The sequence below is a fragment of the Lampetra fluviatilis genome, chromosome 62, assembly GCF_964198595.1.
Source record: "Lampetra fluviatilis chromosome 62, kcLamFluv1.1, whole genome shotgun sequence".
NCBI lineage: Eukaryota > Metazoa > Chordata > Hyperoartia > Petromyzontiformes > Petromyzontidae > Lampetra > Lampetra fluviatilis.
The window spans coordinates 6,719,158-6,734,644 of NC_136336.1; the positions used below are offsets into that span (position 1 = coordinate 6,719,158).

The window sequence follows — 15,487 nt, forward strand, 5'->3', positions numbered from 1 at the left end:
ACAATACTTGCAGTCAAAATGCAAACAAAAACACGCTATGATAACGCTGGTCAACACACTTTTTCTGGCATAAGGTATTCCAACTGTTTTAAGGTAATTTTGGGGTGCTGATTCCAAATCTGGCATCAGTTTTTGTCTATCACATCAGGTTTTTGAGATATCAAATATTGCATTTTCAATAAAAACTGCAGAAGAAAAATATTAAATAAATGTGGATATCAACATAAAATTATATTATAAACACTATCCTACAACACCATGTTTTAACACTAAAGCAGTCACTGACTCGCAACAACTTGCAATCATAAGTGACAGAGTTAATTTAGGGTAAAATAAATGAAAATGGGGTATGCCGATAGCATAAAAATGAGATGTGATAGAGCAAATCTGAGATCAGATTTGGAATCACCACCCTGAAATTAGTCTAAAACAGCTGCAAAAGTCCAGGCCAGAAAAAAATAGTTTTTTTGTTTGTTGACCAGTATAATATATGCATTGTCCTTGAAACTGATTGGTCCACACCAAGGGACGGCTTTCTTTGAGACTCGACCCAATTGGTGCTCGACCAGAGGACGCCAAAAGGCGTACAGCTCAAAGACAAGGCCACCATCAAAGTAATGAGGGCTCGGGGTGAGCATCTCAATCATTAGACCTACTTTTGCCAGTACCAAAGTATAATAATAATAGGGGTTTTCCCCTTTTTTCTGGCAACAAAACTTAAACCTTTTTACGAGGAATCGTGTCTGCATTAACCACAATTCTTGTGGGTTGGTCAAAATGCAAACAAAAAACCACACTCTGATCATATATGCATTGTCCTTGAAACTGATTGGTCCACACCAGAGCCGCGTGTTAATTGGTGCTAGACCAGAGGACGCCAAAAGGCGTTTTTTGTTTGCATTTTGACCACAAGTATTGTGGTTAATGCAGACACGATTCCTCGTAAAAAGGTTTCAGTTTTGTTGCCAGACAAAAAGGGGAAAAACCCCGATTATTATATGTTGGTGCTTTTATACAGGTAACAAGCTGAGATTAGGAGCACTCCCTTTAAGAGTGTGCTCCTAATCTCAGCTCGTTACCTGTATAAAAGACACCTGGGAGCCAAAAATCTTTCTGATTGAGAGGGGGTCAAATACTTATTTCCCTCATTAAAATGCAAATCAATCTATAACATTTTTGACATGCGTTTTTCTGGATTTTGTTGTTGTTATTCTGTCTCTAACTGTTCAAATAAACCTACCATTAAAATTATAGACTGATCATTTCTTTGTCAGTGGGCAAACGTACAAAATCAGCAGGGGATCAAATACTTTTTTCCCTCACTGTACTTTATGAATCCGTAATCTCTGCCATTACATACAATGAAACAATAAATGGTAAAATAAAACAGAGCAATGTAATACAATACACTATTAGACATTGTAAAAAATAAATAAAAAGTCCATCCCATGTGTGAGTGAATTTTTTAAACATTTTAGGCAGGAAATGAGTTTTCTAATTTAGATATTTTTTTCTGGGTTGGGACCCCCAGACACCCTGGAAGATTTGGTCCCCCCCAATGTTGACTCCATGGCTACGGCCTTGCATTACACATACACACACACGCGCCCGTGCGCGCGCACACACACAAGGCGCTTGCCACAAATGAACCACAATGCCTCGCTGCTCATCTCGTCGTGGCAGCATGAAGCATCGTCACGTGACACGATACTCGTCGCAGCAGCAGCAGCAGCGTCTGTTGGCTGCCGAGCCATCGATCGAAGGCGGTAATCACCGCATCGCTCGGCGCTTCCAGATCCGCTTCCGCGGCCGTCTGGAACGCTCTTCCCTTCCGAGCATGAACCGTCAACTTTTCAAATATAAATTGAAATCGAATTTCTTGAGAAGCGTTTTGTTTTTTTTGCGTGCGCTCAGTTTGTTGCCCCTTTTTGCCGCGCCTCCGATTGGCACGGTTAGCTAAGTACGGCGCGAAAGAAGTTCAACATTGCATTACTACCTCGCCTGTGTATAGCAGGCGAGGCAGTGAGCATCTCTCGCCCGTGTTACATCAGGCAGGCCCCACTCCGAGCGTGTATATCACTCGCTCGATCCCAGCCTGCCCCCTGAGATAGGCATCAGACAAGCCGCGGGGAGCTGAGTGGTGTGTAAATGCTTGAACTATTTTTAAAACCACACACACACACGTGTGACGGCCAGGTTTATGGACCAGAATGTGCCCAATCTCGTCCGAATCTCGGAAGCTAAGCAGAAGCAGCATCAGCAGCACCAGCATCAGCAACAGCATCAGCAGCATCAGCAGCAAAATAGAAGTTTGGGGGCTTGGGTTGTGAGGTTGGCAGGCTGAGAGATGGTAGACACAGCAGTGGAATTATTGAATCTATCTGTGTGGAGCGTTAAGTGCGTCCCCGCCACCCCACCAGTGTATGTGTAGTGGATTTTCTTTCACCCAGATTTTTTTTTATTATATTTGGTCACTGGGTGTAGGGGTGGATCATTGACCAGGGCGGATAAGTGATGATAATGATGACGATTGATTATCATGTTGATGCTGTGGCTGCTGCTGATGACGATGATTATGCTGAATACTAATTATTTGATTTATGATGATTAATACTGTCCTGTTGATGGTGTTACCGATGACGGTGATGACACTGCTGATGATGATTATGACAGGGCTGATATCAGAATCAGATTATTCATTGACACTGGAGGAATCCGATGCCCTATAAAGTACAGTAGATAACGATACCACTTCTCAACCCGGATTCGGCACGCGATCACGTGTCCCCCCCCCTGATCTCACAGCCGGTGTCACCACCACCACCGCCACCCCCCTCTTCAACCTCATCGATCGCCAGCACTCGTCAACTCGAGTGGCATCCATACTACACGCGACATCAACATCGCCGCTGCCACCACCGTCATCATCATCACGACTCGCACAGCGACTATCACCAACCACCACAATTCATTACGATCATCAGCACTATCAACACCATTGCCACCATCGTCACAACTTGCACAACTATCACCATCACCGAAAGACAAAGATCCCTCGTGTAGCCTTAACAGACTTTTGGGGCAAGTGCTGTTAGCGAGCAGCACCTATGAAGGCCGGCACGGTACACGAGGGGGTGGGTGGCCCACACACATGTAACATGCAACTATCACCAACATCACTATCATTACGATCCTAAGCACCACCATCAGCACCAGCACCATCACAACCACCACGACTAGCACAACCACATCTATCACCATCACCAAAAGATAAAGATCTCCCGTATAGCCTTTAACAGACTGCTGGGGCAAGTGCAGTTAGCGAGCGCCTATGAAGGCCGGCACGGCACACGAGGGGCTGGGTGGCCAGCACCACGCCAGGCCGCCTTTGTCTCCCTAGCGTCGATGTTTATTACACACCGCACCGGATACCCAATTACAGTAGTTGGAGGCCCAGGACAAGTGCGGACACAACTCGCCACTGTTATGAGCCATGGCCGTGATTGTGGTGCGGTGTGCAAACAGCTGCACCACCACTCACGCCTCTCCCCCTCCACCCTTCTCCAAAATCCCAGCCCCAGGGCTTGAACCCAGGGTGGTCTTGAGAGTGCTGGTTCAGACGCCAACAACAGCCACCACCACACTTCTTCGTCTTCCTGAGATACAGCTGCCCACAGGGCTCGAATCCAGCATAGCAGGCGTGCCGGCTGAGAAACACCAAACACTCGTCATGCTCCTGAGATGCAGCAAGCCACCAGGGATCGAACCCAGGTTCCTATTAGGTGCTGGCGCATTTACCCCCTTAGCACCCATAATCCCCGTGAGATATTCTTAGGTTTTTTCGGTAAAGTCACGTAGGTAAAAAATTAAAATTGATAAAAGTAAAATAAAAATAAAATAAAAATCACGACGTTTTCGGTAAAGTCACGTAGGTAAAAAATGAAAATTAATAAAAGTAAAATAAAAATAAAATAAAAATCACGACGTTTCGGAGGCAACACAAGCTTAATAAAAGTAAAATAAAAATAAAATAAAAATCACGACGTGTGTTGCCTCCGAAACGTTGTGACAAGCTTGTGTTGCCTCCGAAACGTCGTGATTTTTATTTTATTTTTATTTTACTTTTATTAATTTAAATGTTTTACCTACGTGACTTCACCGAAAAAAACCTAAGAATATGAATCCTTGCAGTCACGAAAGCTTCAAATCTAGAATCCCCGTGAGAGTCAACCAGGAATTGAACCGAGGTTTCTCAGGTGTGCGTGTTGTCACGACTCGCATTCATCATCGTCATCATCGTCATCATCATCGTCGTCGTCGTCATCATCATCATCGTCGTCATCGTCGTCGTCGGCATCATCATCGTCGTCATCATCATCATCATCGTCGTCGTCGTCGTCGTCATCATCATCATCATCATCGTCATCATCATCATCGTCCTCCTCTTTCTTCTAAACGACTCCTTCAAGACTCCTCGTGACAGCGGTTGAACTCAGGTCCTTGAAGGCGCAGGGGGCTAAGTTTCCCGACGCACACACGCGCACGCCTATAGCAGTACAGCAGTAGTAGGGCAATGATATCGTTACACCGGTGCAACAGTAAACGTATAATCCGCGTATTGTTTCCCTAACTCGCTCTGTAATCGCGCTCAGGTCGATGTAAACACACAGTTTGCCCGAGCCAACTTTTGCTGCACGGGAGTTACAATTTAGGTGCCGGCCATAAATGACGTCACGCGATTTTGGACGATTTTTTACCCCCCCCCCCCTTCGTCACACGGCGTTACAAAAAGTCAGACCCCCCCCCCACTCAAATATGACGTCACAAAGCTCTGCCCCCCCCCCAAATAAAACATGCTTCAAATCGCTTTAAACTATTGTCATTGTAGTGCGTATTTAATGTGGCGCTGCACTCTGATGTTGTAGGAGAAAACATTTATTAAAGTCTATATAATTAAGTAGAACGTGTTGTCGATATTTATTTAAAGTTGAACATCTTGATTTGACGTCACATTTCTCAACCCCCCCCCCCCCATCGTCACACATCGTCACAAATGTCTGACCCCCCCCCCCTCCCTCTAGGTGCGTGACGTCATTTATGGACGTGACGTCATTTATGGCGGTCTTGTTAACGCAATATCATCGTACGACGCGATTGCTTTCGCTCAGATTCACAATGAACATCATCATGATAACACTGGTCAACACACTTTTTCTGGCATAAGGTATTCCAACGGTTAGAAGGTAATTTTGGGGTGCTGATTCCAAATCTGACATCAGTTTTTGTCTATCACATCAGGTTTTTGAGATATCAAATATTGCATTTTCAATAAAAACTGCAGAAGAAAAATATTAAATAAATGTGGATATCTACATAAAATGATATTATAAACACACTATCCTAAAAATACAGCATCATATTTTAACACTAAAGCAGTCACTGACTCGCAACAACTTGCAATCATAAGTGACAGAGTTAATTTCGGGTAAAATCAATGAAAATGGGGTTTGCCGATAGCATAAAAATGAGATGTGAAAGACCAAATCTGAGATCAGATTTGGAATCAGCACCCTGAAATAAGTCTAGAACAGCTGCAAAAGTCCAGGCCAGAAATTATTATTTTTTTACCAGTGTTATTAATGATGCACATGCATTTACAAGGAGCCTTGTCAGAATGAGGACCAGGAAAGGCCCAGGGAGACGGAGGAGCTAAGTCGGACTAAGCCGACTTCAAGGAGATGCGGGTTTCAAGTCGAGACTTAAAAGCCCCGCGGCATCGTCGGGATGCACGTGGTTCCAAGCAGAAGGGCATTTTCAAACCGTGGCACACGGACACCGGCAATCCACCGCTCACCCCCCCCGCTCAGCCCTCCCCCGCTCAGCCCCCCCCCCCCGCTCAGCCCCCCCCCACGCTCAGCCCTCCCCCGCTCAGCCGCCCCCCCCCGCTCAGCCCCCCCCCCCGCTCAGCCCCCCCCCACGCTCAGCCCCCCCCCCCCCGCTCAGCCCCCCCCCCACGCTCAGCCCCCCCCCCCGCTCAGCCCCCCCCCCGCTCAGCCCCCCCCCACGCTCAGCCCTCCCCCGCTCAGCCCCCCCCCCCCGCTCAGCCCCCCCCCCCCCGCTCAGCCCCCCCCACGCTCAGCCCCCCCCCCGCCCGCTCAGCCCCCCGGAATCGAAGTTACGCACACAAAGGGGGAGGCAGAGACTGCAGATCTGAACTAACCTTGAGAAGGGGGTTAATGTAGTCGCTTCATTTGCTGTACTCTTCCTCTTGGTTCTTTCGGTAAAGTCACGTAGAATGGAAATAATAAAATAATAAAAATACAACATAATAAAATAGTATTTAAATAATTGTATATTATTTTATAATGTTTTATTTTTATTATTTTATTATTTCCATTCTACGTGACTTTACCGAAAGAACCAAGAAGATGAATCCCTGCAGTCACGAAAGCTTTAAATCGAAATTGCTGTACTCTGTTGTTGCTGTCACATTTGGTTGATGACCACCCCCTGCCCCCCACCCACCCCCACCCAAGTCTGTCTGGAGTTGAAACCCAGCACGGTTAAAATAAATATATAAAGAGGTTTTTGGGGGGAGAGAGGTGGTTAGAGCGCGTAGGATTTACGGATGATATTGGTCGCGAAAGCGGACGTGTTCAACCAAAAGAAACACACTTGAAACAGTTGGATCGCTTCAACCTCTCAGAGAGAGAGAGAGAGAGGCACACCCAGAGCCTCAGGGGTTGAACCCAGGTCGCTCACGTGTACTGGCTCAGTGACCGCACACATTCAAAACACGTCCTCGTTCATCACCCCCCCCCCCCTTTCTAAAGACTCCGAACTCGGAAAATCGAACCGCTCACCGCACCTCCGCGCATCGCACTCACCACACCGCCGCTCACCACACCGCCGCTCACCATTCTTGCCACAACTCCACTCACCACACCGCCGCTCACCACACCTCACCACAGCAAGCGCCACGCTATTCTCCGTGCGACGTTTCCGACTGGATTCACCGTCTCGTGGCAACGCTGTCCACAGCGTGGCACGGCGTGACACGGCGTGCCGAATCCCAGCTGTGTCGGCTGCGGTGTTCCCGACACGGACATTATGACCTGACACCCACCCACCCACACACCAACCCCGCACCCACCCACACACCCACCTACACACCCACACATCCACCCACACACCCACCCACCCACACACCAACCCACCCACCAACCCCGCACCCACCCACACACCCACCCACACACCCACCCACCCACCAACCCCGCACCCACCCACACACCAACCCACCCACACACCCCGCACCCACACACCCACACACACACCAACCCACCCACACACCCACAGACACACCCACCAACCCCGCACCCACCCACCCACACACACACCCACCAACCCCGCACCCACCCACACACCCACACACCCACCCACACACCCACAGACACACCCACACATCCACACACCCACCCACACACCCACCAACCCCGCACCCACCCACCCACACACCCACCCACCCACACACCAATCCACCCACCCACCCACACACCAACCCACACACCCACCCACCCACACACCAACCCACACACCAACCCACCCACCCACACACCCACCCACACACCCACCCACCCACACACCCACCCACCCACACACACACCCACCCACACACCAACCCACACACCAACCCACACACTAACCCACCCACCAACCCACCCACCCACACACCAACCCACACACCAACCCACACACCAACCCACCCACCCACCCACACACCCACCAACCCACACTAACCCACCCACCCACACACCAACCCACCCACACACCCACCCACCCACACACCCACCCACACACCCACCCACCCACACACCCACCCACACACCCACCCACCCACACACACACCCACACACCCACCAACCCACACTAACCCACCCACCCACACACCAACCCACCCACACACCCACCCACCCACACACCCACCCAGACACCCACCCACCCACACACACACCCACACACCCACCAACCCACACTAACCCACCCACACACCCACCCACCCACACACCCACCCACACACCCACCCACCCACACACACACACACACCCACACACCCACCAACCCACACTAACCCACCCACCCACACACCAACCCACCCACACACCCACCCACCCACACACCCACCCAGACACCCACCCACACACCCACCAACCCCGCACCCTTCCCCCGGCAGCTCCGATTAGCACGGTTGGCTCCATACAGTGCGAAATAACTTCAACACACAAGCTTCGAGTTTTAGTTGAAACTTCCGTGACTGCAGGAATGCATATTCTTTGGTTCTTTCGGTAAAGTCACGCAGATATAAAAAAATGAAGTGAATAAATGATGACGACCGCTTGTGTTGCGATCGAAACGTCGTGCTATTTTATTCACTTTATTTTCATTTTATTTTCCTATCGAAGTGACTTTACCGAAAGATCCAAACAATATGCATACAAACCCCATACCCACCCACCAAACCAACCCCATACCCACCCACCAAACCAACCCCATACCCACCCACCCTACCAACCCCATACCCACCCACCAAACCAACCCCATACCCACCCACCAAACCAACCCCATACCCACCCACCCAACCAACCCCATACCCACCCACCAAACCAACCCCATACCCACCCACCAAACCAACCCCATACCCACCCACCAAACCAACCCCATACCCACCCACCAAACCAACCCCATACCCACCCACCAAACCAACCCCATACCCCACCCACCAAACCAACCCCATACCCACCCACCAAACCAACCCCATACCCACCCACCAAACCAACCCCATACCCACCCACCAAACCAACCCCATACCCACCCACCAAACCAACCCCATACCCACCCACCAAACCAACCCCATACCCACCCACCAAACAAACCCCATACCCACCCACCAAACCAACCCCATACCCACCCACCAAACCAACCCCATACCCACCCACCAAACCAACCCCATACCCACCCACCAAACCAACCCCATACCCACCCACCAAACCAACCCCATACCCACCCACCAAACCAACCCCATACCCACCCACCAAACCAACCCCATACCCACCCACCAAACCAACCCCATACCCACCCACCAAACAAACCCCATACCCACCCACCAAACCAACCCCATACCCACCCACCAAACCAACCCCATACCCACCCACCAAACCAACCCCATACCCACCCACCAAACCAACCCCATACCCACCCACCAAACCAACCCCATACCCACCCACCAAACCAACCCCATACCCACCCACCAAACCAACCCCATACCCACCCACCAAACCAACCCCATACCCACCCACCAAACCAACCCCATACCCACCCACCAAACCAACCCCATACCCACCCACCAAACAAACCCCATACCCACCCACCAAACCAACCCCATACCCACCCACCAAACCAACCCCATACCCACCCACCAAACCAACCCCATACCCACCCACCAAACCAACCCCATACCCACCCACCAAACCAAACCCCATACCCACCCACCAAACCAACCCCATACCCACCCACCAAACCAACCCCATACCCACCCACCAAACCAACCCCATACCCACCCACCAAACCAACCCCATACCCACCCACCAAACCAACCCCATACCCACCCACCAAACCAACCCCATACCCACCCACCAAACCAACCCCATACCCACCCACCAAACCAACCCCATACCCACCCACCAAACCAACCCCATACCCACCCACCAAACCAACCCCATACCCACCCACCAAACCAACCCCATACCCACCCACCAAACCAACCCCATACCCACCCACCAAACCAACCCCATACCCACCCACCAAACAAACCCCATACCCACCCACCAAACCAACCCCATACCCACCCACCAAACCAACCCCATACCCACCCACCAAACCAACCCCATACCCACCCACCAAACCAACCCCATACCCACCCACCAAACCAACCCATACCCACCCACCAAACCAACCCCATACCCACCCACCAAACCAACCCCATACCCACCCACCAAACCAACCCCATACCCACCCACCAAACCAACCCCATACCCACCCACCAAACCAACCCCATACCCACCCACCAAACCAACCCCATACCCACCCACCAAACCAACCCCATACCCACCCACCAAACCAACCCCATACCCACCCACCAAACAAACCCCATACCCACCCACCAAACCAACCCCATACCCACCCACCAAACCAACCCCATACCCACCCACCAAACCAACCCCATACCCACCCACCAAACCAACCCCATACCCACCCACCAAACAAACCCCATACCCACCCACCAAACCAACCCCATACCCACCCACCAAACCAACCCCATACCCACCCACCAAACCAACCCCATACCCACCCACCAAACCAACCCCATACCCACCCACCAAACAAACCCCATACCCACCCACCAAACCAACCCCATACCCACCCACCAAACCAACCCCATACCCACCCACCCACCAAACCAACCCCATACCCACCCACCAAACCAACCCCATACCCACCCACCAAACCAACCCCATACCCACCCACCAAACCAACCCCATACCCACCCACCAAACCAACCCCATACCCACCCACCAAACCAACCCCATACCCACCCACCAAACAAACCCCATACCCACCCACCAAACCAACCCCATACCCACCCACCAAACCAACCCCATACCCACCCACCCACCAAACCAACCCCATACCCACCCACCAAACCAACCCCATACCCACCCACCAAACCAACCCCATACCCACCCACCAAACAAACCCCATACCCACCCACCAAACCAACCCCATACCCACCCACCAAACCAACCCCATACCCACCCACCCACCAAACCAACCCCATACCCACCCACCAAACCAACCCCATACCCACCCACCAAACCAACCCCATACCCACCCACCAAACAAACCCCATACCCACCCACCAAACCAACCCCATACCCACCCACCAAACCAACCCCATACCCACCCACCCACCAAACCAACCCCATACCCACCCACCAACCCTCTGTTAAAAATTGCTTCATAGCTCATCAGATTTCCCCCCAAGTGTGAACAAACATACTGACCCCTACCCACCCACTGATCCCCTACCCATCAACCCCCTGTCCACCCACCCACCGACCTCTATCCACACAAACGCTCGCTCGCTCACTCACTCACGCTGATCATGATACACATACATGCGCAAAGGGACCCCACCCCCCGTATAGCCTTTAACAGAGTGTTGGGGCAAGTGCTGTTCGCGAGCATCTATTAAAAAAAAAGGCCGGGAACGGCACGTGAAGGTTGGTGGAGTTTGCCAGCACCGCGCCCGGCCGCCTTTGCATCCCCAGTGCCGATGTTTGCCCAGAACGCGCCAAGAACTCTCGTCTTTGAGGGCCGAGTCGACCTAGGCGAGGTCCGAGCAACGGTTCAAGATGTTCGGTGGTGGCCGCGAACGGCCGGGTTCGTGGGGCAGCGCGCTAACCGCTGCGCCACCGCTCCCCCCGCTCGCCCACTCAGTGGTGGCGCTAGACAAAATTAAACCAAACGCAAAAGGGGTTTAGGGGCCCCAAATAGCTCACGAATTATAGGGGTGGGGTGGAGCACAGATTATAATCAATCTCGAACGTTGATCCTCAGAACAATGAATACATCCGAAGTTATCATTGTTCGGTGCGTACGCAAGAACTTCTTTCGCACCGTACGTAGTCAGCCGTGCTCATCACCGGGAGGTGCGATACCTTAACGACCGCTCAGCTACGAAGGATCATGGCCCGAAACGTCGCGTGCGTCGGCACCGCACAGACGCGGCACGGCGAACACGGGGGCATTCCCTCCCTTCGTGATGTTGGCACTCAAAAAAAAAAATCCCTGCCCCCCCCCCCTCTATACTCACCCGACAACAGACTACTGTCAACCACGTGGCAACAACAGCACCACGTGGCAACAACAGCACCACGTGGCAACAACAGCACCACGTGGCAACAACAGCACCACGTGGCAACAACAGCACCACGTGGCAACAACAGCACCACGTGGCAACAACAGCACCACGTGGCAACAACAGCACCACGTCGCAACAACAGCACCACGTGGCAACAACAGCACCACGTGGCCGATCAGACCGGTGGAGGTGAGAACAATCACCGATGACACTGCCCCAACGCAACCACGCTACGTTCTGGAGGAACCAGCGGGCTGCTCCACTCAGCTACCCCAACACAACCACGCTACGTTCTGGTGGAGCGAGCGAACTGCCCCACTCAGCTACCCCAACACAACCACGCTACGTCCTGGTGGAGCGAGCGAACTGCCCCACTCAGCTACCCCAACACAACCACGCTACGTTCTGGTGGAGCGAGCGAACTGCCCCACTCAGCTACCCCAACACAACCACGCTACGTCCTGGTGGAGCGAGCGGACTGCCCTACTCAGCTACCTAAACACGATCACGCTACGTTCTGAAGAAACGAGCGAACTGCTCCACTCAGCTGCCGTGTGGGAATGGCTCACGACATTAAAAAAAAAAAAGCCGCGACAATCGATAACTTTTTTCTCTCCTCTTGACTTTTCTTTTCCAAAACTGCACGCGCAAGGCACCAAAAACAAAACGGAAAAACCCGACAGAGGTTTTCATCTCTCGGGGGAGAGGGTGGGGGGCGGGCGCTCACCGTGGGCTGGAGAGGTGACCTCCGTCTCGCTGACACCACCTCGGTCACCTTCGTGCACCACCACGATGATAGTGGGCCTCGGGTCGGCGTGACCTCGCGGGGTCACGTCGACCCCGACCTCTCCAGCCGGGCCACCCGCCCGCGATCCGGGTGACGATGATGCAGCAGCAGCAGCAGCAGCGGCGGCTAAAGCTGCCGACGAGGACGAGGAGGTTTCCGCCGCACAAGCCGCCGCCGTCGTCGTCGTTCCATCTGCGTCTTTACGCACGAAGATTCTGCTGAGCAGCCTCCTGATCCTCCCGTCGTGGTGCGTCGCGCCGAGTGAGCCGGGGCTGCCCAAGACCGCGTCAATCTCGTGGCCGTCCCAGGTCCTGTTCCTGCCCTGGCGGTCCCTGGAACGCCGCGAGAAACGCCGCTGAAGAAACGAGGACGATGCCGACGATGCTGACGACGACGGCGGCGGCGGCGATGATGATGACGGGGAGGAGGTGGTCGTGCAGGTGATGTCGGAGGCGGCGATCGTTTCGCCTCCGCAGCCCGTCTGGCGAGGGACCAATCCGTTGTGCGAGGCGCTCCCGTTGGCCGCCCTCGGCTCCGCCGTTGTCCACATTCGCCTGCCGAGGACAGGAGAGGCGCACGGGCTGCTTGGGCCATGCGGCCTGCTGGGCCGGCCGCTACCACCACCGCTGCCCTTGAGTCGGAAGCTGAAACTCTTCCTGATGAGTCCCACAAACTTCCACTCCCCAGCCTGCTGCTGCTGCTGCTGATGATTGCTACAGTTCTGGCGCTGTTCTCCGTTGTTGAGGGTTCCATTACTGCTGTAGTGGTGGGAGTGATTGTGATGATGGTGGTGGTGGTGTTGGTGGTGACATCCATCATCACGATGATCACGAAGAGGCGTTGAGTGCGCATTCGGCCGTTGCTCCTCAACACGACCTGGGGATCTGCAGGTGGCAACTTCTTCACAACGTCCACCATCACCACCACCATCACCACCACCACCACCACCACCACCACCACCACCGCGTCCTCTCGCAGAGGTTCCGCGCGCCTTCTTGAAGCTGGCGCTCAGAGCCACGAGGCGTCGCGCGAACCTCCACGGATCTGCGCCCTCTCTCCTCGTGTCGACGGGAGGCTTTTCGGGCCTGGTAGTGGGCTCCACCATCAGGCTCATGGGCCGGGTCCTCCTCCTCTGCGCTGCGCCTGCACCAGCGCCATCATCCCCACCGGCGCTGCCACGACGCAGGATCTCTGCGTCGATTTGACCGGTGAAAGACGAGGCTCTGTGACGACGAATTGGCGCTGCGACATCGTCGCCACCACCACCAGCAGCACCACCAGCACCAGCAGCAGCAGCAGCAGCACCACCACCAGCACCACCAGCACCACCAGCACCAGCAGCAGCAGCAGCACCACCAGCAGCAGCAGCACCACCAGCAGCAGCAGCAGCACCGACAGCGGCTGCATCAGTGGCGGGTGTCGCACAGGTGCTGTGCCTCGCGAGGTCTCCCTCTGCCCGGCTGCTTGCTCCCGAGAAACAAATGCTCCGTGGACGTCGAGGCGTGGGGCTCTTCGCCGGAGGCTCGGGTATGCTGCGGAGTCCGGAATGGCCCAGAGCGCCGCTCGCAAGCTCCGGGTGGCTGTACAAACTCGCAGGACGCGGCCGAGGTGCGGTCTGCTGATGCAGCTGACGCCGGTCACCGCGTTGCTGCCGCTCGAAGCTACTTCTCCTCAATCTCACGTCCTGTTGCTGCTGCTTGAGACCTCCTCCCATGATGCTGGTGGTGGTCTCGCCCCGCCTCGCGTCTTCAAGGCCGAGGCATCTCGCGGTCACGCTGCCAGTCGACGACTCTGACGACGAGCCCGTGTCAGACTCACCCTTGTTCAGGAGCTCTGCTCTCATTCCTACTCCCGTTCGGATCTCCTCCTCCTGCTGCTGCTGCTCCACGTCTCTCTCCTCCTCCTCCTGCTGCTGATTCACGTCTCTCTCCTCCTCCTCCTCCTGCTGCTGATTCACGTCTCTCTCCTCCTCCTCCTGCTGCTCCACGTCTCTCTCCTCCTCCTCCTGCTGCTCCACGACTCTCTCCTGCTCCTCTTCAACCTCCTCCCAGCCCTGCTTCTCAACCTGCCCCCCCACTTCTCCCTCCTCCACCTCCTCCTCGTCGATCTCTCGCTGTTCCTCCTCCTCAACCACCTCGTCCGCCGCCTCGCCACCCCCTGGGGCGCCGAAATCCTCTCTCCAAGACGGACACTCCAGGTCTGCGCAAAACTGCCCGATCACTTCCGTCCACGCATTGCGGCTGTTCTGCAGAATCTCGAGCGCGAAGTTGGACTCGCGCAGTGGACCCGGTCCGAGCTGGTAGCGGCCGGGTTCGATTCCCTCGTTCTGCTCCACTTCCTCGCCGTTCTTCCCCTCCTCTTCCCCCTCCTCCTCCTCCTCCACCTCCTCCACCTCCTCCTCCTCCTCCACCTCCTCCACCTCCTCCTCCTCCCACCCGACCACGACGGTCTTCGCCGTTTCGCTGCGACGTTGTGCCTCCAGGTCTCGAGATGTGTCCACTCTCATCGATGTCGCGACAGCATCCGCAAGACCATCATCGATGCGAGGTCCGCGTGCGTTTCACTCTCTCACGACGTCCCCAAACTCAAGAGTTTGCTCCGCAGAAACACGTTCGCACGTCGTGATGTTTAACTCTGCCGGGTTAACAATTCGTTTCGGATCTAGGCCCGAATTGCTGCTGACGGCCGCAAAGTTTCTCTCTATCGGGACGAACAACATGGAA

The 15,487-nt window shown here is 54.0% G+C and overlaps 1 protein-coding gene across 1 annotated transcript in view; it reads right to left on the minus strand.

The window, feature by feature from the left end:
- Positions 1–15,270, minus strand: part of LOC144951401 (uncharacterized) — a 46,828-nt gene extending 31,558 nt beyond the window's left edge. Inside the window, exon 1 of the mRNA XM_078881639.1 lies at positions 12,705–15,270. Coding sequence (XP_078737765.1) covers positions 12,705–15,270 — 2,566 coding nt within the window. The remainder of the gene's footprint in view (positions 1–12,704) is intronic.
- Positions 15,271–15,487: the final 217 nt, after the last annotated feature.